This window comes from Dendropsophus ebraccatus, chromosome 11 (genome assembly GCF_027789765.1).
Source record: "Dendropsophus ebraccatus isolate aDenEbr1 chromosome 11, aDenEbr1.pat, whole genome shotgun sequence".
Lineage (NCBI taxonomy): Eukaryota > Metazoa > Chordata > Amphibia > Anura > Hylidae > Dendropsophus > Dendropsophus ebraccatus.
The window spans coordinates 31,244,347-31,268,316 of NC_091464.1; the positions used below are offsets into that span (position 1 = coordinate 31,244,347).

General features: G+C 40.5%; 1 protein-coding gene across 2 annotated transcripts in view; it reads right to left on the reverse strand.

Annotated features, from left to right (window-relative positions):
- LOC138768152 (steryl-sulfatase-like) overlaps nt 1-23,970 on the reverse strand; it is a 112,741-nt gene that overhangs the window by 12,775 nt on the left and 75,996 nt on the right. For both annotated transcript variants that reach the window (XM_069946261.1, XM_069946260.1), the window contains exon 9: nt 21,614-21,735. In XM_069946261.1, coding sequence (XP_069802362.1) covers nt 21,614-21,735 — 122 coding nt within the window. The remainder of the gene's footprint in view (nt 1-21,613; nt 21,736-23,970) is intronic.

Consider the following 23,970-nt stretch of genomic DNA (forward strand, 5'->3'; position numbering starts at 1 on the left):
TTTGAGGTACTCTCCCCCTTGTCACTCGGGGATGAGACCAGCAATGAAGAGGGAAGCCCGGCAGAAGCCCTGAATAATTCTCTGGTTCGAAGGCATAGAGAGGGAAACATAACAGACTCCCCTCCCCCCTCCCCTACCAGCAGGAGCCCAGTGAAACAATAGGCAAGGCAGACTGCAGCTGCTGACATAGAATGTGCTGACATTCCAACTGACCCTTCTATGTATATGGCAGACTTTCCAAATGATGACACCCCTGCTACTAATGCCTCTCTGAGGAAGATGATGTCTACATTGATCAGTCTCCATAACAATTACCAGGCATCTATCACACCTATAAAGTGAGCAGTACGTGCTTTGGAAACTACTGTGGAGAGACATGACCACAAACTGAAAGAACTAGTAGAATCCCAGAATACAGTGATTGACTCTCACAATAATCTTGAGGAAGAAGTCAAATACCTTAAAGGGAAGGTGATCGATTTGGAAGGCCGCTCCCGCCGCAACAATATAAAACTCAGAGGCATTCCAGAGTCGGTCACCCCAAAGGAACTGACCCATTATGTCCATCGCTTTGTTAAAGACATTCTTCCCGAGTACCCTCATAGGGAGATGGTTGTAGACAGGGCTCACAGAGTCCCTCGCCCCAGGCACTTGCCCTCAGACACCCCCAGAGACACGTTAGTCCGCCTCCACTTCTACCACGTGAAAGAGGCGTTCATGGCAGCTACACGCAATAGAGAATCGGTTCCTGAGAAATACAAAGAAATAGCCATGTTTGTTGACTTTTCGGCTGCCACACTACAATGGCGCAGGTCTCTGGGTCCCGTTACTAGAGCTTTGAGGGAGAACAAAATAATGTACAAATGGGGCTTCCCCAATAAACTGCTTGTCACTAGGAATGGCAAAGTGTCAATTATCCGCAACCTTGCAGAGGGTCAAGCATTGATGGACGCATGGGACATTCCGATTTCAAGCCCTTCTGCTGAGACGAACCAGAGATCGACCAAGATGCGTCGCCCCGACTAAAACTCTGACTCCACTAATCGCTAAGGCTACCAACATGACACATTGAATGGACCAACCTGCTCAATACCTGATGTTTATTTCTCCTGTTTCTCCCCAGCGGAAAAACAGACTTTTGAGCCCCTACTGTCCATTACGGGCTACTTTCTTTTCAATGCCCGACAGACTTTTGTTGTCTAAGTCCTTCGTGGACCCTTTTGTTGTTGTAGTTGTGTTAATCGCCATTATGTTTTGTGGTTATGGTTTTGCACAGGCATGAACACCACCTCATGGTTCTCCTATCCTTCTACATGGTACACCAGGATGTCACTGAGCTCAAGTCCTCTCCTTTCCATCTTCGGTAATGTATATTACACATACGCCTCTCAGCACTACATTATCCAACCATGGTTGTCAAACTTGTGACCTACAATGTGAGAGGCTTGAACTCGCCAGCACGCCGCTCACATTTATGGTCAGAGGCACGCAAATTGGATGCAGACATTCTATGTCTAGTGGAAACGCACCTTATAAGCAAAGACACACATAGATTGAAACATTTTTCGTACCCTGTACTCTTTCATTCTACTTATAAATCCAAGACAAGGGGAGTTTCTATAGCCGTGCATAATACTGTCGCCTTTTCTGTAGTAAAGGAAGTAATTGACCCTATGGGGCACTATATTATATTAATATGTAACATAAATAACGTTCTGTATACACTAGCTACCTTATACGCTCCAAATCATGGACAAAGCGGTTTCATTAGGAAGGTCCTGAGACTAGTCAAAAAACATAGACAAGATAAACTCCTCATCACAGGAGACTTTAACATAGTCCCAGACCTTAAACTTGATGCCTCCCAAAACTACACTCGCACACAACCCTCCCTTGACAAAATATTGTGGCAAGAGGAACTGATAGATGTTTGGCGAGCCCATAATAGTACAGAAATAGACTACAGCTATTATTCGGCTCCTCATAATAGTTACTCACGAATAGATCTCATCCTTGCCGAGTCCGACACATTATTGTTGACAGAGAAACCCAAAATAGAATTTAAGACTTGGTCTGACCACTGCCCTGTTACCTGTATACTAAAAGAAAAAGATCAGTCTCCCAGGTCATACTTATGGAGATGTAATTCTTACCTTATAACACAACCGCGGTATAAAGCGGAAGTTGAGAAGACTCTTATTGAGTATTTTCAACACAACACCACAGAACAGGTCAGTGCTGAGACCCTTTGGAACGCCCATAAGGCTGTAATTAGGGGCATATTGATCAAACTGGGTCTCAGAGCCAAGAAAGAAAGGGAAAAAACTGTGACCTCGCTGACTACTGAGATTAAAAAACTAGAAGCTGCCCATAAAAAATCCCCAACTGCCTTTCTGACTGACAAGCTCCGCAACCTCCGCATAGCTTTAAAAGATGCCCTTCTCATAGACTACGAGTTTAAACTCCGTAAATCTAAAGCCACATATTACACTTTAGGCGACAAAGCAGGAAGATTACTTGCCCAGAAATTAAAAGTGCAACACCATAAAGCTCGGATACCTTACCTCATAGACCCCAAATCTAAAGGGAAATTAGTAGCTCCCAGAGATATTGCCATATGCTTTAAAGAATTCTATGAATCCCTTTACAACCTAAATACTGATCCGGCCACTCCACAACCATCCCAACCTAACATAGATGCGTTTCTTAACAAGATAACTCTCCCAAAACTTTCCACTGACCAATCGGACTCCCTTAATGCTCCATTCACAGAATCTGAAATTTCTGAAGTCATAAAGACACTACCCCTGAATAAGTCCCCAGGCCCTGATGGCCTAACAAATTATTACTATAAAAATTTCTCCCATATACTCTCGCCACACATGCTCTCTTTCTTTCAATCAGCTAGTTCCTCAGGTTTACTTCCAGCAGAAACACAGGCTGCTATTGTTGTTACCCTTCCTAAACCGGGAAAGGACCCAGACTCACCAAAAAACTTTCGTCCGATCTCCTTGTTGAACTAGGACGCAAAGATTTACGCAAAACTCATAGCTAACCGGTTAGCCTCAGTCCTCCCCTCCCTGATCAACATGGATCAAACAGGATTTGTGCGCGTCAAGCATATGACAACACTAGAAGAGTTTTAGACTTAGTGCACCAAGTACATTCCCACAGAATACCATCTGTTTTAGTTTCTCTGGACGCCGAGAAGGCATTCGACCACATTTCCTGGGCCTACGTCTTCTCGGTGCTCCAGAGAATGGGAATAGAGGGCGCTATGCTTCAGTGCATCAAAGCCTTGTACTCAGCCCCTTCAGCGCAATTCTTCACTAATGGAACAATCTCCCCTCCCTTTAAAATAACTAATGGTACAAGACAAGGGTGTCCCCTTTCCCCCCTAATCTTTATAATTTCCCTAGAACCCCTTGCCCAGCTGCTGAGGACCCATCCCGAGGTTAAAGGAATAACAATAGGACCCAAGGAACATACCCTGTCATTATATGCGGACGACATAATACTGACGTTGACCTCCCCTATGACTTCATTAACTGCAGCCATTAACATTCTCGAAGAATTTAGCTCAATTTCATATTACAAATTAAATACACAAAAATCTGAAATCCTTCCAATTCATGTTCCTCCATCTCTTTTAACTGACATGAAAGCCAAATTTCCCTTGGACTGGCAAACAAAAGCGATTAAATATTTAGGCACCCAAATTACTGCCAATCCCGACCTCTTATTCCAGACTAACTACATTCCTCTACTAGCCGAGCTACAGAAACAAGCAGATCAGATGACCAAATTTGAAACAGCCTGGACAGGCCGCATTGCCGCCTTTAAGATGCTCTTACTGCCCAAGCTACTGTACTTGTTCAGGACCCTTCCTATAGTGATCCCAAAAAGCTATTTTAAATCCGTCAGGACATTAATCTCCAAGTTCATATGGGCAAGTCGACCGCCCCGCTTAGCCTACCATATCTTAACACGTCCCATAGCTCAAGGAGGCCTAGGAATACCGAACCCATATACCTATTACTCCTCTACAGTGATAGCTCAAGTGAGAGAATGGTGGAAAGGGACAACCCACAAGAATTGGTTACAAATAGAATCATACCTAGCTGCAGGAGACCTTACATTATTACTTTATGCCCAGGTGTGGTCGCCCACTCCTCTGAATGATTTCCCTCCCCCCATGGTCGCTGGACTAAAATGTTGGTGTCTGGCCCATGCCAATAAGGGTCTTACTCTTCACTTTTTGTCTGCTATTCTCCCTTTTAACATCTTCTTACATATCCTACCAGCTTCATCTCACCAAGCGGTGCTTAGGTGGCACTCCCTAGGAATTAATTATATTGCTGATCTATTAGATGGAAATACATTGCTAACCTTCTCCCAACTGGCAAAGGAATTTTCTCTCCCTTCGCAAGACTTCTTTTTATACTTACAACTTAGACATTCCCTATCTAAATTAATGTCCAAACAGGTTAAATGGAACTCCCAACTAATTATTCTATTTACTTTGAAAATTAAGGGGCTGAAACCTTTGTACCATAAGCTTGGTGGGTTAGAGGATTAAGAGAAGACCCCAGCAATGTTGGCTTGGGAATCCTCTCTCAATTCAACATACACTATGAAGCAATGGGAACAGGCCTGTATGAGATCACTTAAATCAGTGATCAGTACGTCTCAAAGAGAAGCAGTGCTAAAAACAAGATTGCATTGGTACTACACTCCCCAACGATTGCAACACATGTATCCATCCGCTAGCCCATTATGTTGGAGGGGGTGTGGACAAACAGGCTCTCTACACCACATACTTTGGGGCTGTCCCCTACTTAGGCTGTTTTGGGAGCAAGTACAACACACAGTAAACTCAATTTTCCACACACGCCTTAAATTAACCCCTGCCATGGCTTTACTATATCTCGACTTAGACTGTATCCCTAGGAAGCATATTCCTCTATTTTGCAAATTGATCACTATAGCACGTTTAGCCATTACGAGAAAATGGAAATCTCCCATACCTCCTGTAGCTTACCACCTACTTCCTGAAATCAGATGTATATACAATTTAGAGAGATATATAGCATTTGGAAGAGGGAACCTTAAGTCCTTTTCGTCTCAATGGTCTGCCTGGGAGAACAGCTTGTTCCATATACCCAATGTCCCACAAGCCCTTCCACTAAGTAGAACTCCTCCAGATGTAACATGACGTAAGGCCTCCGATTGACAATTATCATGTTAATGTTATTGATGTTATTAGCGGCAACTAGACCTCCATAAGTTTTTAGTTCTTGTCATCCTGGTGTCCCACAAACCCTACCAGTTACGACTCTAGAAGTTTTTCATCCATTAACCCTACGTGGATGTTTTAGCTCTCGATTGCCTGTACCACCTGTTTTATCTGCTTATTTGTTTATTGTTTATTTTTCTGATTGTTTATTTACTGTTTGTTTTGTTTATTGTCTTTTTGTTTACTTGTTGATATCACGTGGCTATTTGTGCCACCATGATCATAAAGGCTTACCACATATTATGTATCTCTATGTTCATTGCTCTTTATACCATTGTTTATTAACATTGATGCATACCTGCTTTCTATTTCTGATTAATACATGTTTGTATGAAAAATTTGAAAAATGTACAATAAAAATCTATTAAAACATTAAAAGTGAGGCAAAGGTCTTTAGGGAGTTAAACCCAACCTGTCTAAAGAGTAGTACATTGGTCCACACTGACTGGACACTACTGCTTTCTTCCTGACTGTTTCCAGTATGTTCTGCTTTACATAGCTCTATTATAAATGCTTAAAGGGAACCTGTAATCATGTAAATATCACCATCATGTTATAGAGCATGGGGAGCTGAACGGATTGATATATACCTTTATGGGGAAAAATTTATTAAATTGAAATCTCTGCTCTTTCTCTTGCTAAAGAGTCCAGTTCATTCAGTGACACCAACCACTGGACTCCTTTACATAGAATGAGCAGATATTTCAATCAATATGTTAGAAGTTATACTGAATCTTTTCCCACAAAGATATATATCAATCTGCTCAGTTCTTCCTGCTCTATAACATAATGGTGATAGATCTGATAGCCTTGTCTAGGCGACAGGTTCCCTTTAAGATAATTCATTACCAGTAACTGCACTAAATACATAATATATAAAAACTTTGAATAATTCTTCATCAAAAGAGAGATACTGATTGCTGCAATAAATAATTTTGTTTATTGTCTAGGTGACAAAGTTCGTATTCTTCCAAATAAAACTCGTACACGTAACATGGCGCCATTCATCTTCCTGCTAAATTTGTGAGATTTATGAATTCAAATGAGAAAGGATAGGTCTCTGAAAATAAGTCATCTATGGATTGGTGACACCTTTCTAATGCAATATCAAGGTTAGCATCTTTCATTACCATGCCGGCAATTTCAAGAACTGTTATTTTAAGTTAAATATTTAATGGCATTCAGACCTTAATACAAAAAACAGGCAGCTAATGTATTTATGCATGATTAATTATGCATTTCAAACTTTTCCCTACAAAGATATTTTCTTGGCATATAAAAAATGTTTAGAATACTCCTTAGGGCTACAACCGTTACTTTTATGCAAGTATTTTATATTACAAGTGTGACTAAACATGCTGCATTATTTATATAATATGTTCGCTCCCATATGAAACCATATATGACTGTATAAATTATGACCATAGTCTGGTTGTGCTGAATATTTGTTACAGAATATATAAAGCCTCTAGATAGAAAGGAGAGGTTACACCTTTAAAAATAATAACAATAATAACATACACTGTAGATTTAAGACGTATGTATACACCAACAAAAATGGCTTCTTTTCATGTGTATGTAGCTTATTTTTGAGATGCGAAAATAGGCAGAAAGGTGGAGAAACAATAAAGGGGTTGTCGGTCGGACAACCTTTTTTTAATATATTGCTGCTTGTTCATATAAAACAATAAACATGTTATTCTTACCTCTTCATGCTCCCTCTGTGTCCTCCTATTGTGCCACCGGTGTCCCCTGCTGACTATAGAGCCTTAAATTACAAGATGAACTTATCTGGGAAGTGACAGCCTGCTTAGCCCATCACTGGCTGTGGGGCTGTCCCGTCTTAGTCAGTGATTGGCTGGGCAGGCTGTCACTCCAGAGATGAGTTTTTTTTGGAAGTAGAGGCTCTGCGGTCAGCGGTGGACACCAGCGTCACAATAGTAGGACAATAGGGAGACAGATCACCAGCTGAACACCCTGTGCAGACACGACTCTGCTATTCCCTGCAGCAGCCTGTACTCATCAGTACAAACTGCAGTAGGGAACAGTAGTTCAGCTGCACTGCTCAAAAATACCCACCAAAGTGCAAGGTTCACAATTTTGGGTTACGTCAAATCTGTAAAAATTGTAATAAAAAGTGTTCAAAAAGTTGCACATATGCAAGCAAGATACCAATAGAAAGTACAGATTGAGGAACAAAATAAATATAAGACCCTGCCTTATTTTTGAGGAAAAAACAAGGTATTAGACCATCACCATCCTTCCCTTTAGGTGATTCTATATCTTAACATTAGGTGATTCCATAACTTTCCCTTCTATTTCACCTGTGCTTGAGCTATGTTTGTATATGTTTTTTTATGCTTTACACTGTAATCAAATTTTGTAATTGCTACACAAAGTGTATCTGTCATTGGTCATAAGGTCTCCATGCAACTTTATGAAGACACATTTATGAAGACTGACGTACGAGTATGCCAGCCTTAAATTATGCCCCGCCCCTAATTACCCCACTGGATTCACCAAGACCTGCGCCTGCCATTCGGCATAAATCAAGGTAAATCTGGCGCCTCCCCCATGCCTTGCTGCATCCTTCTGCCCTCCCATCAGGTAAGCAAGGGATAACTCTGGCATACGCCAGAGAGAAGGGGCTAATCTGCACCTTCTCCATAGTGTATGCCAGGGAGTGCAAAATTCATAAATCTACCCCCATATTTTTTAAATGTGTCACTATTTGACATAAACCTAAATTTACGTAATTCAGATTTTTTTACCAGTAGCATGTTACTTTGTATGGTATTTTCTAATAAATAGGAATTAAAAAGAAGTCACACGAAATTAAAATAAAAAAGCAGGAAAGCTGGGTCCAGCTGACAGCTTTCAGGCCTTCCAGCTGCAAGGTCACATACACGTCTGATCAATTACCCACTCAGCCAATCAGTGAGTAAGGGGGGACACCACACCTGTCACTGACTGGTTGAGTAGGCAATCAATCAGGTAGTTATGTTGCAGCTAGAAGTACCGAGATTCCAGACGAAAATGACAGCCAGCGGCCATTAGCGAGACCCAGGAGCACCGCTATGGAGAACTGGTAAAGTATACATTGTTTAGAAAGTTCCCACACACCCCTGCCGGCCTTTAAAAAAAAACTTTCATGGGACATCTCTTTTAAGGGTAGAACATTAAAAAAAGGGTAGAATTCAAATGGCAAATAGATTACACAGTAATGCCTCCCAAAATGTTGCCACTAAAGCTACCTTAACAAACAGACTGTATCTGGCGTTAGGCAGCAATTCCAAAGCTGATAACTTAACAGTAGATTTATTTTAAGAAGGTCTTTTCGCTTTGTTGCAAATGACTATGAGCATTTCATAGCCCATGTGCTCCTTGAAGCATATTGGTATAATGGTCACTGTTTTGTTGTGCGTTACCCATGCCTCATGCAGTTTAATTAAATTTTATTGGTGCTCAACTTAGCATGACATAAAAACACAAGTGGTCTCTTAGTTCATGATAAACTATAAGATGATATATGTAGAATACCCTTTTATTGTTCTTAATCATAAATTTAAATATTTTTTGTGAAAGATGAATACACATACAGTATTTCATAGTACTGCTGTATGTGTAAGCCTACGATAACCAAATAAAATCACCCAGAAATTCTTTAACCCCCTAAGGTCAATGCCTATTTTAGTTTTTACATTTTGCTTTTTCCTCTCCATGTTTATAAGGCCATAGCGCTTGCATTTTTTCACCTACAGACCCACATGAGCCCTTATTTTTTGCTGTCAATTAAAAAAAAAAGAATTTGTTTTTATTTCAGAGTTTCGTGTTTACATCATTCAACCTATGGTAAAACTGACATGTTATCTATGTTTATCAAAACAGTACGACTACAACAATATGTAACTTGTATAACTATTATTTTATTTGATGGCTTTTAAAAAATTTAAACCTTTTTATAAAAATAAACTAAAAATGGGGGAGATTTATGAAAGGGTGTAAATATACACCTGGTGTAAACTTCCCACAGCAACCAATCACAGCTCAGCTTTCAGCTCTGGTAAAATATAAAAGGAGCTGTGATTGGTTGCTGTGGGCAGTTTACACCAGGTGTATATTCACACCCTTTCATAAATCTCCCCCATTGTGTTTAAAATTGCTCTATTCCCATCTTTATAACGTTTTTCATTTTTAGTCTATGGTGCTACGGGAGGTGTCGTTTTTTGCACCATGATCTGTACTTTCTATCAGTTGTTAGATTACATATATGCGACTTTTTGATCACTTTTCATTTAAAATTTTCTGAATTTGATGTGACCAAAAATGTGCAATTTTACACTTTGGAATTTTTTTGCGCTTACAACTTTTCTCGTACAAGCAATCATAGGAATGTGATAATTGAATAGTTCTGGAAATCATGCACGCAATGATACAAAACATGTTTGTTTATTATTTATTCGTTTGTTTATATTTATAAAATGGAAAAGGGGGGGGTAATTCAGACTTTTATTAGGGGAGAGGATTTTTTATTAATAAAAGCACTTTTTTTAACACTAACTAGAAGTCCCCCTGGGGGACTTGAATATACACAGCATTGATCTCTCATAGAGAACAATGCTGTTTATATACACAGCACTGATCCATTAGATCAGCGCTTCTCAAACTTTTTCTACTGGAGCCTCACCCAACAGACAAAACGATGCCTGGGCCTCACCAGACTGACCAAGAGGATGCTGGGGCCTCATCTATGGTAGAAGTCCATGCAAATATAAAAACTAATGCTCAGTCTACCCTCCATTAGTCTCCTAATCTCTATATAACATAAAATAAGTACAAAATAAGTCAATAATGTTACTAAAGCAGATATTGTTGCAGTCAGGCAAAGGGATGGGCAGCTTATGGTCACTGTTGTGAGAACTACATCCCTAGCTGCGCCTCACCAGCAACTAGGGGGCGCCTCACTGGTGAGGCCCACCTCACAGTTTGAGAAGCACTGCATTAGATCATTGATACATTGGTTTGGGCTGCTGGAGGGTTGAAGAACGGTTCTGTCCCAATAGACACCAAGGACATCAGGTATAGAGCATTTAAAGATGATGTACTATCAGGTACATCCACGGATTGAACCCTGGCCCGGTTCCCGTGTACAGCATGGGTACCGGGCAAGGGCTGAAGCACAGGAGGCGGGAATCCCCCGCCCCTCTATGACGCGGCTCGATTAATTCAAATGGAGGTCATAGCGGGGCGGGGGATTCCTGTGCTTCAGCCCCGGCCTGGTACCCGAGCATAGAACGGCGCCGTACACGGGAACCAGCGGACCATGGCACCGGCTTCCCCATGAAGGTGCCTTTCTATCCGTGGGTCGGATTAAAGAGGATGGACCTGATAGTACATCGTCTTTAAATGCAGCTGCAGATAAATTCAAATGCAGCGATAATGGACGTCTTTTTAAAAAGTAAAAGCGGACACCTTTAAACTTTTTTTTTTTACTTAGTGTGAACAAACTACTGGACATGACTAGTTACATACTATTGGTTAAAACATGTACTTTATTTGTATGGATAGCTATGCTATTTACTATAACTACTATTACTACTATATTTCAGAAGACAAATCCTGAAGAAACGACAGATATGAATATTAGAAATAAAATATAGGAAATATTAGGAAAAAATAGCTAACTCACAGCCATAAAATGTTATGTTTTCTTCTGATCTGCTGCATCTCTAATAGAAAACTATAACTAGTTCTTTAAATAAAAACATTAAGTTGGCCACAAATGTCAAATTGTTCCATCTGTGTGCAATACAAGCACTAATATATAATATATAGCACAGGTATGTTGGATGCTTACAAAAGTCAATACTGAATTAAACCTATAATTTGCAGCTCTAACCAATAGAAAAGGTAATGCTTCATATGTAATCTAGCAAATACAGCTCGCTCTGATCTCAAGGTTATTACATCCTATTGTTCTTACAAAATGCTGTCCCGTATTAGTTATAACCTAAGTATTATTAAAGGCATTTATAACAAACAGTATATTATTTACTCCTGCAGCTGCTTAAAATTGTATTTAATATAAATGTCTTGTAGCTTAAAGGGTATTTCCATCTCATCTCTGGGACCTGCGCTTATCTCTAGAACTAGGTGCATATCCCTAAATGTTTGGCCTCCATTAATCGCTATAACAAAGGGAGAAAAGTGCATGTCTAAGAGTTGTGTCTTTTTGTTTTTAAACTCTGTTCTTAAAAGCAGAATAAGCAGTATATAAATTCAATGAATTTAAATCTGTATACCACTCACACTTTCATAAGCAGAAAAATCAAGGATGTCATGCTGAGCAATTCTGCCACTTCATTTTTTATTAATCCGTGGTGGTCTTAGCACCTGAACCTCCGCTGATCACAATTTCTGGCATGTTACTACGGCCCTAATGCTATATTTTGTTAAGACAGATATTAATAGTAGATATGCCCTCATTGTTGATCAGCAGAGGATCAAGATCCTAGCTACAAGTGAGCAAACCGAACTTCCCAATGAGATTCGTTCAGAAATTTGCAATTTTTTGAAAAGATGGCAGTGATACGTTCGGGGGAAAAAATGTTTTCTTTCAAATCAACTGGTATCAGAAAGTGCCAGAGATCTTATTTGTTTCTTTAAAAAAAAAAAATCAAAAGTCTTCCAATACTTATCAGCTGTTGAATGTCCTGCAGAAAGTGGTGTTGTATTTCCAGTCTGACACAGTGCTCTCTGCTGCCACCTCTGTCCATGTCAGGAACTGTCCAGAGCAGTATCAGACCCCCATAGAAAACCTATCCTGCTCTCTAGACTTTAAAGAATACAACTTCCTATAGGACAATCAGCAGCTGATAAGTACTAGAAGACCTGAGATTTTTTACTTTCTGGCACCAGTTGATTTGAAAGGTTTTTATTTATTTATTTATTTTGCAATAGCTATATTGCACTAAAACAGCTCTTCTAGACACCTTCTCTAGCCCCTCCCCCCTCCCCCCCCAAGTGCCACCTGATTGCCTAAAAACTTCCAAGATTACATTGCAAAGAGGGAGGGAGTGAATGACATACAGTAAGAGCCCCCACCCGATGATTTTGATGGGAAGGCACTATTGACTAAAGCATTTAAGCAGTTAAATAGCTGGAATCAAAGATATGTATCCTCATGGGATAAAAGATGATCAATACTTTCCATCTACACAAATATGATACAAATAAAATCTAGAGATGATGGCACAAAAAATGACGCACCATACAGCCCAATAGGTGAAAAAATAAAAACCTTATAAGAGTCACAACACGGCTATTGTAATTATACCTATTTGCAAAAAATAAAATTTTACTGTTAAAAAAAAAAAATTGGAAAACACTGGAAAAGCTACAGTATATAAACATGCATATCGCTGTATACAGACTGACCTATAGAATGAATATAAATATATCATATCAGTTTTACCATTAACTGCATTACGTAAACAAGAAACCCGCCATGATTTGCAGGATTGCATTTTTTCCCCAATTTCCCCACATAAATAATATTTAGGGGGTTTCGTCATTCATTTTATGGTAGATTAAAAGATGCCATGACAAAGTACACCTGTTCCTGAAAGAGGATGTACCATCAGGTAAACTCTTTAAAATTACGCATGAATCGGAAGGCGCTGGCATGGGGAAGCCAGAGCTGCGGTCCTTTTGTTGAACCGCAGCATGGTTCCAGCGTACGACACCTCTCTAATCATGGTTACTGGGCCGGGGGTGAAGCACTGGAGGCGGCCGCCCCCACTGGTAGGAAACCTCAACCCCCCTATGACAAAACTCCATTGATTCCCCGTAACCATGAATAGAGCAGTGCCACACGCGGGAATCGGGCCACAGTTCAAAAAAAGGACTGCGGCACTGGTTTCTCCATGCCGGTGCCGTTCAATTCATGTGTTATTTTAAAGAGAGTGTACCTGATGGTACATCCTCTTGAAAGCCCTCACATGGCCCTGTAGATGGAGAAATAAGAGTTATGGCTCTAAGAAGGCGAGGAGGAAAAAACAAAAATGCTAAATTGAAAATAGTCGTGATGATTAAGGTCATTTTAGGCGCTTTCCTTAAGGGGTTAATCCTTATTTACTTATCCAGGTATGTTTGGCTTTATAATATCTGTATAATGATGTAATAACTCACTTTCTAAATGAAGAAGAATGTATTATTAACTAAAAATTGCTTTTGGTTGTATTTTAGAACGCACTTTGTACACCCACTTACACAACAGGTAGTTTCAAGGAAATAAGGGAACCACCTTTTTTTAACACAACAAAACTTCATTTTTATGTATACTTTTTATTTATAGATGATAGAACGTGGTTTATAAAGCATTTCCTTCATTATATTTACTACTATATTATTATCCATGCTAAGTACAAGAAATTGCTGGCAGTAAAAACACCCACGTGTAGAAATATAGTGACTGTTAATACTTAGCAATATATTACCTAGTGTCAAGTATTCTAAAAAAAATATGTGGGAATGCACTTTAATACAGAGAAAGCATTTCAGCTGTTTAAATGGAAATTCAGGTTTTACCAATCTGTTCAACCTTTACTAGCAAATCCCTTTATTAAGCTAAGAGAACCAACTGCGCAAGATGGCATATTCCCACTGTTTAGGACTTTAGCCAGTACATTTCATAGTGTCCCACAGAGGAGAAGGGGCCCCGTCTGGGGATCTGAGAGTGTCAAAAGGACAAAGAAGATCTGTGAATGGATCAGTGTGAGAAGAAAGTATGTTTTTTTTCCCCCTCTCACATCGGGGCCTAACAGTATACAAAGGCACACAGGGTACCTGTGGGTGACTATGCTATATGGGGTACACAAAGGGGCCTAAACAATAAAGTGGCCTATACAGTGGACTATACAGGGGCCCAGTGGTGATATATACTATACAGTGAGACAGAGGGGTCCTATAGTATATGGAGAACAGAAAGGGCCTATACTAAGCAGAGGCAAAGAGGAGGCCTATGCTATATAGAGGCAGAAAGGGGGACAATACTTTACAGGGACACAGTGGGGAACTATACAATATGAGGTATACAGAGTAAGGCCTAATATTACGTGGAGTTATAGGAGGAGCCTAAAGCTATATGTCGCTGCAGAAGGCGTAAGCACAAAGACCAGCCAAAGAGCAAATTTTTAAAATTTAAAGTGACTCTGTACCCACAATCTGTCCCCCCAAACCGATTGTACCTTCGGATAGCTGCAAGATCTGTTATAAGGTTCGTTCAGCAGGTGATGCAGTTATTGTCCTAAAAAGCAGCCCTGTGACATACTGGCGTGGCCTAGAGTGACTATGCATTAGGCCTGCACCACCTCTCCGTTCCTCCTCCCTGCCCTCTTCTTTATTAGGAATGCTCCAGGCAGATTTTCTACTATTCATCACCTGTGTGAGCACGGCACATGGGCTGGATCGTTAAGGCACCTGTGCAGTGTTCACTGCAGAGGAATAGGAAAAATCCTGCCAGTGGTATTCCTTATTATGAAGAGGGTGGGGAGGAAGGACGGAGGGGTTGTGCAAGGTTAGGGCACAGATACTCTAGGCTACGGCAGTTTGGGCTGCAAGTTTAAAAGTTGTTTTTTAGGACAAAAACTGCCGAACGGACCCCAGGACAGATCTTGGATTAAAAGTAGCTATCTGAAGGTACAAGCGGTCTTGGGGGGGGGGGGGGGGGGGCAGATTCATAGTCGCTTTAATAAAAAATGATTAAAAAGTCACAAATACGCAAATGTGGTACCGATAAAAACTACAGTAAAATGTACAAACAGCAGCATTAAATTTCCTGTAATCTTTCTAGCACCTAGGTATTCACACATTCAAACAGACTAAATCTATTGCATATTTCACACTGTGGGTTGGATGCTGCTGATTACAGCACTATAAAGGAACATCTAAAATTCCCAGTATTAAATCCGGAGTGGATTAAGTACATGTGAACATAGCCTAATGAACGGCCACTACTTATGGGGCAGTGTGGTGTGCTTGTTTCCCAGGCAAAAAAATTTTCAGCCAGCCCCTGTTGACAAGTTAATATAATATATAGAGCAAAACACGTCTAATGCTATTTTCAAACAATCTATACAAGCAGCTTTGTTTGCTGAATGATTGAAGGAGGAACATCTGTTAGTTTTCATACATGATGCATCATATACTGTTTCATGCATTTTAAGGCTATGTTCACACTGCGTATGTTTCCGGCCGTAGTGCTAACCACGAATATACGCACGTAGTTTTCAGGTTGATGCGTTCGCTTGAAAGTATACGATATACGCCCGCACAGTGCACACTACGTATGAGCTTACGGCCGGATCGTATACGGCGCCGTGAAAAATGAACAAGACCATTGTTTGAGGACGGAAATGTTGAAACTAACCGCCGTGGATTTCCATGCGGTCCCGTACGAAGTACTTATTTCAGCCAAATTTAACTTGATTTTTCGATCCAAAAGGTTCTGTGGGGTTTATGGGGCTGGGAGAAGATTTCCAAGTAAATGACCTGCCTCAAGTCGCTTCGAAACAAGCTAGGGAAGCATAACTGTACTACGGGTGTATGTTCGCGGTTCGTACGCATCCGACCGCATGTGTACGGCGGCGTATGAAATGCGGCCGGACTCATACGCAGTGTGAACATAGCCTAAAGGGGTTTACTAGGGACAAAAATGTAAAAATGGGGGGAAAATAAAGTTCTCAACTTAAAATTGCTAAATTGTGGCAAAACTTACACAATCGCAATTGTGGCAAATGGGCAGGGAAAAACACATAAAGGCTATGTTCACTCAACGTCAAAAAAAAGAGAAAAGCCGTCCGCCTTTTTCTAATTAAGGGTGCGATCACACGCACAGGATCTGCAGCAGATTTGATGGTGCAGATACTGTAGGAAGTCACAAATTCAAAGAAAAGCAAATCTGGGCCATCAAATCTGCTGCGGATCTGCTGCAGATCCTGTACGTGTAAATGCACCCTAAAAAGATAAAAAGACGTTTTTGTGTAATTGACTTCAATGCAATGCACAAAGTCAATAGAATGACAGGTATCCAATGCACACAGTGTATTAAATAACGGGCGTTGTCTGGGCAGACATCAAAATAATGATCATTATTTTGGACGTTATTTTTAGTTGTTCACACACAGTAAAACCATCCTTTCAACAGTTTTATAATTAAATTCAATGGACTTTTCAATTAAAGACACATCCAAAGGCCAATTTGTCCACCTAAACTAGAATAATGTACCAAAAGTCATCATTGCACTGATGGACAGCCAAACGTGAAATGACGTCCGGCATTGTGAACTCAAAAACGTCCAGGAAAAAACATAGTGGGAACATAGCCTAAAGGCCACATTCTCTAAGGCTACTTTCTGTTAAATAATGGCTGCCAATTTTATTTAAATTAATGGCCCTTGTTTTCATCCTTCAATGATTCCCATTGTTCACAGCGGCCATCAAATTAATGATCAGGACGTTTTTTAACCTACATTAACTCCTATTTTAGGTACTCCAAACACAGATTTTTTTTTTTGCTGTCCTTTCATCATCTTTTAAACAATATTCAATGGACCTGTAAAAATAGCCACACCCAAAAGGATGTTGAAAGCGTCCATCATTGCAAGGACGGACGCCAAAGTATGTTACTTTGAGTATCAAATAACATCCATTGAAAATTGTTGTGTGAACAATGTCTGAAAATGCTATGCTGTGATGAAAGCGATGTGCTGGCACATTAAAATTTGGAATTTATTTTTGAGGATTTATGATGCTGCATTAGTTGCGCAAACTGCAAATATTCTCATAGTTTTTGCACAACTGCTAATGATGTGCAAATAGAATGTGAACATTTGTCATCTAGTCATCTAGAGAGTCATCTATCATCTGTCATCTAAAGAGACAGGGAGGCACGGCGCATTAGTCTCAGTCACATGCAGAGGGGCATGGCCTCTGAGTGCTCCATTTTTATAACAATTTAGGGTACATTGTTAGTGAAATCGACATCAACTCTGTGCGGAGGGTTTAAGACTGAAGCCGTTCTTGATATATCGCCCATTCTAATAACTAGAGATGAGCAAATTTACGGTAGGGACGAAGCGCCTTGTTCTTACTGGCATTCTGCTCATCAGTTTGTGGGGCTTTAAAGTGTTCTCTGCTCCATGCTGCTCCCCAGGTACTGGGAAAAGATGGATCCCATCCTCGGAAACTCCCACTTTACCAGGACTGGGTCCATCTTTTTTCCAGCACCTGGGGAGAAGCAGCACGGAGTGAAGCGCTCTTCAAAGCCCCGCAGCTAGATGAGCAGAATACAGATAGGAACAAAGCGCTTCGCTTCGTTCCTACTGTAAATTCGCTCATCCCTACTATTAACCATAGCACCTAAGCTGTTAAACGTGATCTTCCTATGCCACTTGGTTGACCCCTATCATGATGTAATTGTTGACTGCCAAGCACTTTCACTGCATTTATTTATACCCTGCTAGGGGAACTAACAGGAAGGGAAATAAAAAGGTAAAAAGTTGTTGTTTTTATAAGTATAATTTATTTAAAAACAATTTATTTATTTTTTTTGCATTTTGAAAACTCAAACCTATATTTAAAAAAAAAACTATAACAATTAACATAATTAACAGGTGATGATCCTAGATGGACCAGAGGACCAAGAAGATCTCTTTTTTGACCAGCGTTGGTGCTCAGGGTAACCAGATTGTTGGCATGCAAGTGTACCGGATAAAGTAACATGTAGATGCACTTCTTTACCATAAGGTGGTTTTTTCAATGCAACCCGTTTCGGCCCGACAGTAAAAAAAAATGGGCCTTACTCAAGCATAAACCCCCAGCTATAACATGCCCCTTTAAATGCAAAGCAAGTTTAGTGATTGACAGTTCACTTCCGGGTTGTTCGGCTCACGTCACAGGTGAGTAGTACAACAAGTCCCATAAGTGCATATGTATAACCTGTGACATGAGCCGAACAACCCGGAAGTGAACTGTCAATCACTAAACTTACTTTGCATTTAAAAGGGGCATGTTATAGCTGGGGGTTTATGCTTGAGAAAGGCCCATTCTTTCACTGTCGGGCTGAAACGCGTTGCATTGAATAAACCAGCTTATGGTAAAGAAGTGCATCTACATGTTACTTTATCCGGTACACTTGCACGGCAAGTTACCCTGAGCACCAGTGCCGGTCAGAAAGGAGATCTTCTTGGTCCTATGGTCCATCTTGGATCATCACCTCTTGTTCCACACACCAATTCATTGGTGCTCCTATCCTGGCTGCAATGACACCATCCTCAAACGCTTCATAGAGTTGTGCTTATCTCGCAGCACAACTCAATCAGGTGAGTGAGCTTCATTGCATAGAACTCACCTACATGTTACCCAGTTATTGAATTAGGAAGTGACCCGCTTCTCTGTTTTAATTAACATAATTGGCATGGTTTCATCTGTAAAAGTCCAAGCTAATATTACATTAATGAATGCTGCTTCTTAGAAATATGTCTTTAAATAGATACGTATTTGTGGCTTGTTTAGTTGTATTATTCTCTTGCTGTGTTATTATATATGACAGAATATAAAGGTTACAGATCCCTGTTCTACATAACCCTAAAATAACATTTAAAATCTTAAATCAAACCTTTCCTGAAGGTATGATGACTGTTATGGAGGCAAATAAAAGCATCCAACACAGCAAAACTGATTGCAAAGATTGTCCATCTTTAATCCATATGACAGACAACATGTCATATTTGCTCTTGGCCCTTTTCACAAATGGACATTTATATAGTTGAGTTTTTGGAAAGGACAGTGGGTTAAAAACATTCACTGTCACCAGTGAATGAAATGTACAAAAAAATACACTTTTGTAAAGATTGAAAGCACAATATTTCTAGACAGCAAAATTGGAGCGAAGAACATAACAATCATTTTAGACAGCTATAGCATTTAATGATGGGAAAACCAAGAGTATTGTGATAAAGCATGTGTTAAATATACTTGTATTGTACGTGCCAATATTTTTTATGCTGCAAGCTAGTTGAAGGCATAACCCTAAAATAAATGCATTCTTACATATACATAACAGCATATCAATGGTTTATTCTCATCGAAATTTGCATTCATCATCTGATCTGCTGTAAATAACAAAAAGAACAAGCAAATGTACAAATCTGAAGAAATACATGCGGCAAGACATTGGGAAGTAAAGGGTCAATAAAAGAGAAAAATAAAATAAAATTATTCTGTGGAATCTCATACATGATCACTAACAAATGTCACATAAAATGTTGAATCTTAAAGGTGCACTCCAACATCAGGTTAAAACAGCATCAGTGTGCAGAAGTATATTACATTGCTAACCACAAAATATATTTATTTTATGTTTGTGGATCTTTACTTAAGGCACCTTGGTACTAAAGTAGAATTCCCAGAATACATTGCTGTCTTGCAACTGTTAATAACAGCTATCCCACTCTGTTCACTTGCCTCTCACAGCCAGGCAGTTCCCTGCCCAAAGCTGCTGGAGGACATTGCTCGAAACAGAAGACTGAATTTGCTGAATTTACTGCCTTCTCCGCTGCTTGTGGCATTGTTCAGCACAAGACAGCATGCTGTAATTCCATGTGTATATAATGGGGAGATGGGGGTGAAGGCTAGTCATAGGCAATTATATTACTGAAAGGTTATGGCTTAAGCTCAGAGACAAGGGACAGACAAACCTCTTAAGACAAAGTCTTATGAGAAAGGGAGGAGCCCGAGAGTTGGATATAATGCCTAATAAAATATCCTGTCTAGGGATGGTCCGAACTTGCCGAGGTTCGGGTTCGTATGAACACGAATGCTCGGCAGCAGATTCCAGCTGTCTGCCCGCTCTGTGGAGCGGGCGGATACAGCGGGAGGAATGCCTGGAAAACTGGGATACAGCCTATGGCTATGGCTGTATCCCAGTTTTCCAGGCGGTCCTCCCGCTGGATCCGCCCGCTCCACAGAGCGGGCAGACAGCGGGAGTCATTACCGGGGGTTCGGGTTCGTACGGGTTCGGACCATCCCTAATCCTGTTGATTACCATTTGCAAATAGTGTAAACTATCCCACCAACAATAAGGTCCTTATGCTCGGGGCAGACCCTACACTATACTATGTCCTATCCATGGCATGTAATACACTTACTGTATGCTCTGGGCATGCAGGATCCATCATATACTGGCAAAAGTAATAACACACCTGGGTGGGATGGGTGGAGTGCACGACCAAGTAAAGGCAGCCACTCCCCCATTTGGAACACAGAAAAAAAGACAAATTTGGTCAGCTCTCCCAGAACACTATTCACACTAGGATGGGGCAACATGGTTTACACTATTTGCAAATGGTAACCAAGAGCCTCATTATTTTTATGAGATTTTTTTTAGCAGTTGGAGGGGCTGCTTTTAGTGATTTTCATATCTGTAGTGGGTCTGTATTTTGCCATTGTGGTGAGCTGTTGCATTTCTCTGTGTTTTTGTGTGTTTGATATTTCAGCCATAGCAATGTGCTCCTGCCTAGTGCAAATAGTTTTTTAGAAGAGCTAACTAAATTAGTTTTTTTTATTCTGTGTTCTAGATGAGGGGGAGTGGCTGCCTCTACTTGGTTGTGCACTCCACCCATCCCACCCAGGTGTGTTATTACTTTTGCCAGTATAAGATGGATCCTGCATGCCCAGAGCATAGGCGTATTACATGCCATGGAGAGGCTAGTACAGTGTAGGGCCATCCTGGCATAAGGCCATCTTATTGTTGGGGGGATGGTTTACACTATTTGCAAATGTTTGAACTTGTGAGCAATGATGAAGTGGCCACAATGTAGACCCATAGGAGTATCACACAGCCCTATAGTCCCAATAAAGGACCACTACAGTCCCAATAAAGTTGTTAAATCACTAAGGGTGAAAATAAATCTATTTATTTAACTTCAAAGGTGTGAACTTTCCAGTTTAGCATCTAGGGCAATGCCATACTAAAGAGTACTAACTGTCCGGAAATATTTCTGCCATCAGAGATTTAATATCACAAGTATATCCATTCACAAACAATAAGCCCACTGAAAAAAGGCAACCTTTTGTTGTGACTTTCACTCATATTTTAGTATTAATAATTTAGCAAGACCATGTAACTATAACACTGACAATGGGGCTTTAACACAAGAAAGAGTGATGTTTTCTTACTGTTTAAAGCATGTGCCATGACCATTTTATTTACTTAGGACATAAATGTTTTATATAGAAACATAAAAGTTGACTTACTGTTTTTTTGATTCCACCTTACTGCATTCAAATATGCATTACAGTAATGGAAGAGAAATTCATGATCGGATGTGACACTATTTCCATGAATTAAGGGCATCAAGTCCAAACCATCAATAATCCTGCATATAAAGGAAATAGAAAAAAAAACATATAATGGTAATGAACATAACGTCGAGTAAGGCATTAACACTACATTATCACAGAAAAGTTTGTAGTATCACCAGATATAATTCTAGTAGTTAAAATAATACAGTGGATTTGAACTAATGGCTGTTTTTATTGTTTGCAAACTAATGCAATCTTCAAAGAGTTTTCTGCCTCTTATTCACTCTTTCTCACCAAGAAGGAGTTGTAATGGAATAAAATGAATGTGTAAATGTAATGAAAATATACTGTATGTAGGGCATTACAATATTACAATGAAAGGATATAGTTAGAATAGGGGACTGGATGACAAAAGACAGGTGCAGCATTGACACTGCCACCCACCCCGCTGTCCCTGCCTATTTTCTTCAACTGCCCTAGGCGGCAGCAGACAACTGGGCGACAGTCCCCAACTTGAATAAGTGAACACAGGGAGCCTAGCCGGGGAGCAGCACGGCCCTGGCCGCGGCGTGATGCTAGCAATCGTCCGGGCCGGTTAGCTGGGACATCGTCCCTGACAGGCCGGCCTCCTGACAGATATATTTATTGAGGGAATCTGCTCCTCTTTGGACATCTCTAGACTGGATAAAAGATGGGATTCTGTAATGAATGAAGGAATACAGGTTGTGTTTGGCATATCTGCCCACAGATGCTGCAGAACACTTACCCACAGCTGTTGCAGTTAGGCCTGTAGATCCTGCACATAAAGTTGGTCTCATAAATGCTTGATAAATCTGGTGAAACCCTTCCAGTGTATGGGTAAACAATATCCTGCCTGCTGCACAGCAGAGACAGGACTCAAGTATTTGCTGTGAGACATTCAGACTTGAACCCAACCATTGTCAGATCCCAAACAGAAGTGTTGCAGACCAGGTTATTTGTTTACAACACCCTGGCAAAGGAAGGCAATAGTGGTCGCTTGTCATTGGCAGGATACACAATGGGTAGAATGACACTAAATTTCTTGGGGCTATGCACCTGGAAATGGTCCAGGCACTAACAAGAGACATAATGAAGGTGCCACCTTTGTCTTAGTGGTGGACAAGGAAACTGTGGAATCTGCTTGCATTCGTAAGTGAATGTAATGACCCACTCTACCTGTGGTCTCTCTGGGCCATCTACATCCTGTTCTGTGCAAACCCTCAAATCACTACTCCCAACTACATGATCAAAATTACCTAAATGATGGTAATTCAATAAAATGATCATCCTGATTTTCTAAGTCCAAGGATACCCATCCTCTCAAAGGCTGTAAAATGGCAAAAATATCTGTAAGTGCATCTTAGAGGCATGTCTAAGAGTCCACTTCAGCCCTCTCCGATCTTAGCTCTGAGAAATGGATTTTCATATATATGTGATTGTAGGGTGACTGGTTATAACCCCTCCTAAATCCATATTGGCCAAAGGAATATGCCAATATTTGTGTAAAACCTTCCTAATTTCTGGATTTTGTTGGTCATACATAACAATGCAACATATCAACTTACATATTGATTTGGGATTAGAGTTCCTCACATTTGAAGAGGAAGAAGAATTTCGGAGGTCTTGTCATGGAGTTGCCCAGGCATACGTGCAAAAGTGGGTACACATCTCTCCATCTGGATCCAGGGTGGCATCAAATCCAAAAGTACACAATGGAGACAGCATATCCAGTGAAACCCAGAACCAGGGCAGGGCATAGGTGTGAATCAAACTCTGGATTTTATTGCATGTGTACTCTCCATTGTGTACTATATACTACAATTCAACCCATTTAAAAAAGGAAATGGAGGGTTCTTAGATGGCAAGTCACATATTATATCTAAATCTTATCAAGAGTCTGTGCAAGAAATACCTCAAACAATACTGAATGGCTGGAACAAAAAATATTATGGAAGAGTAAAAAAAAAGGGGAAAACTATTTATCAAACTCAATGACAGAAATTGTCTGTATCCCAGTTTTCCAGGCGTTACTCCCGCTGGATCCGCCCGCTCCACGGAGCGGGCAAAGAGCGGGAATCTGCTGCCGAGCGTTCGGGTTCCTACGAACCGGAACGTCGGCAGGTTCGGACCATCCCTAGTTGGAGTCCCTCAAAAACCCCTTTGATTATATTTGACAGTATATAGAGGAGTAGGGTTAGTGAGTTCAAACTCACCCTAACCATGAAGTTAAAATTTACTGGGCCAAGCGGAGAGCTCAGAGCTCAGCAGTAGTGAGCAAATAACAATGC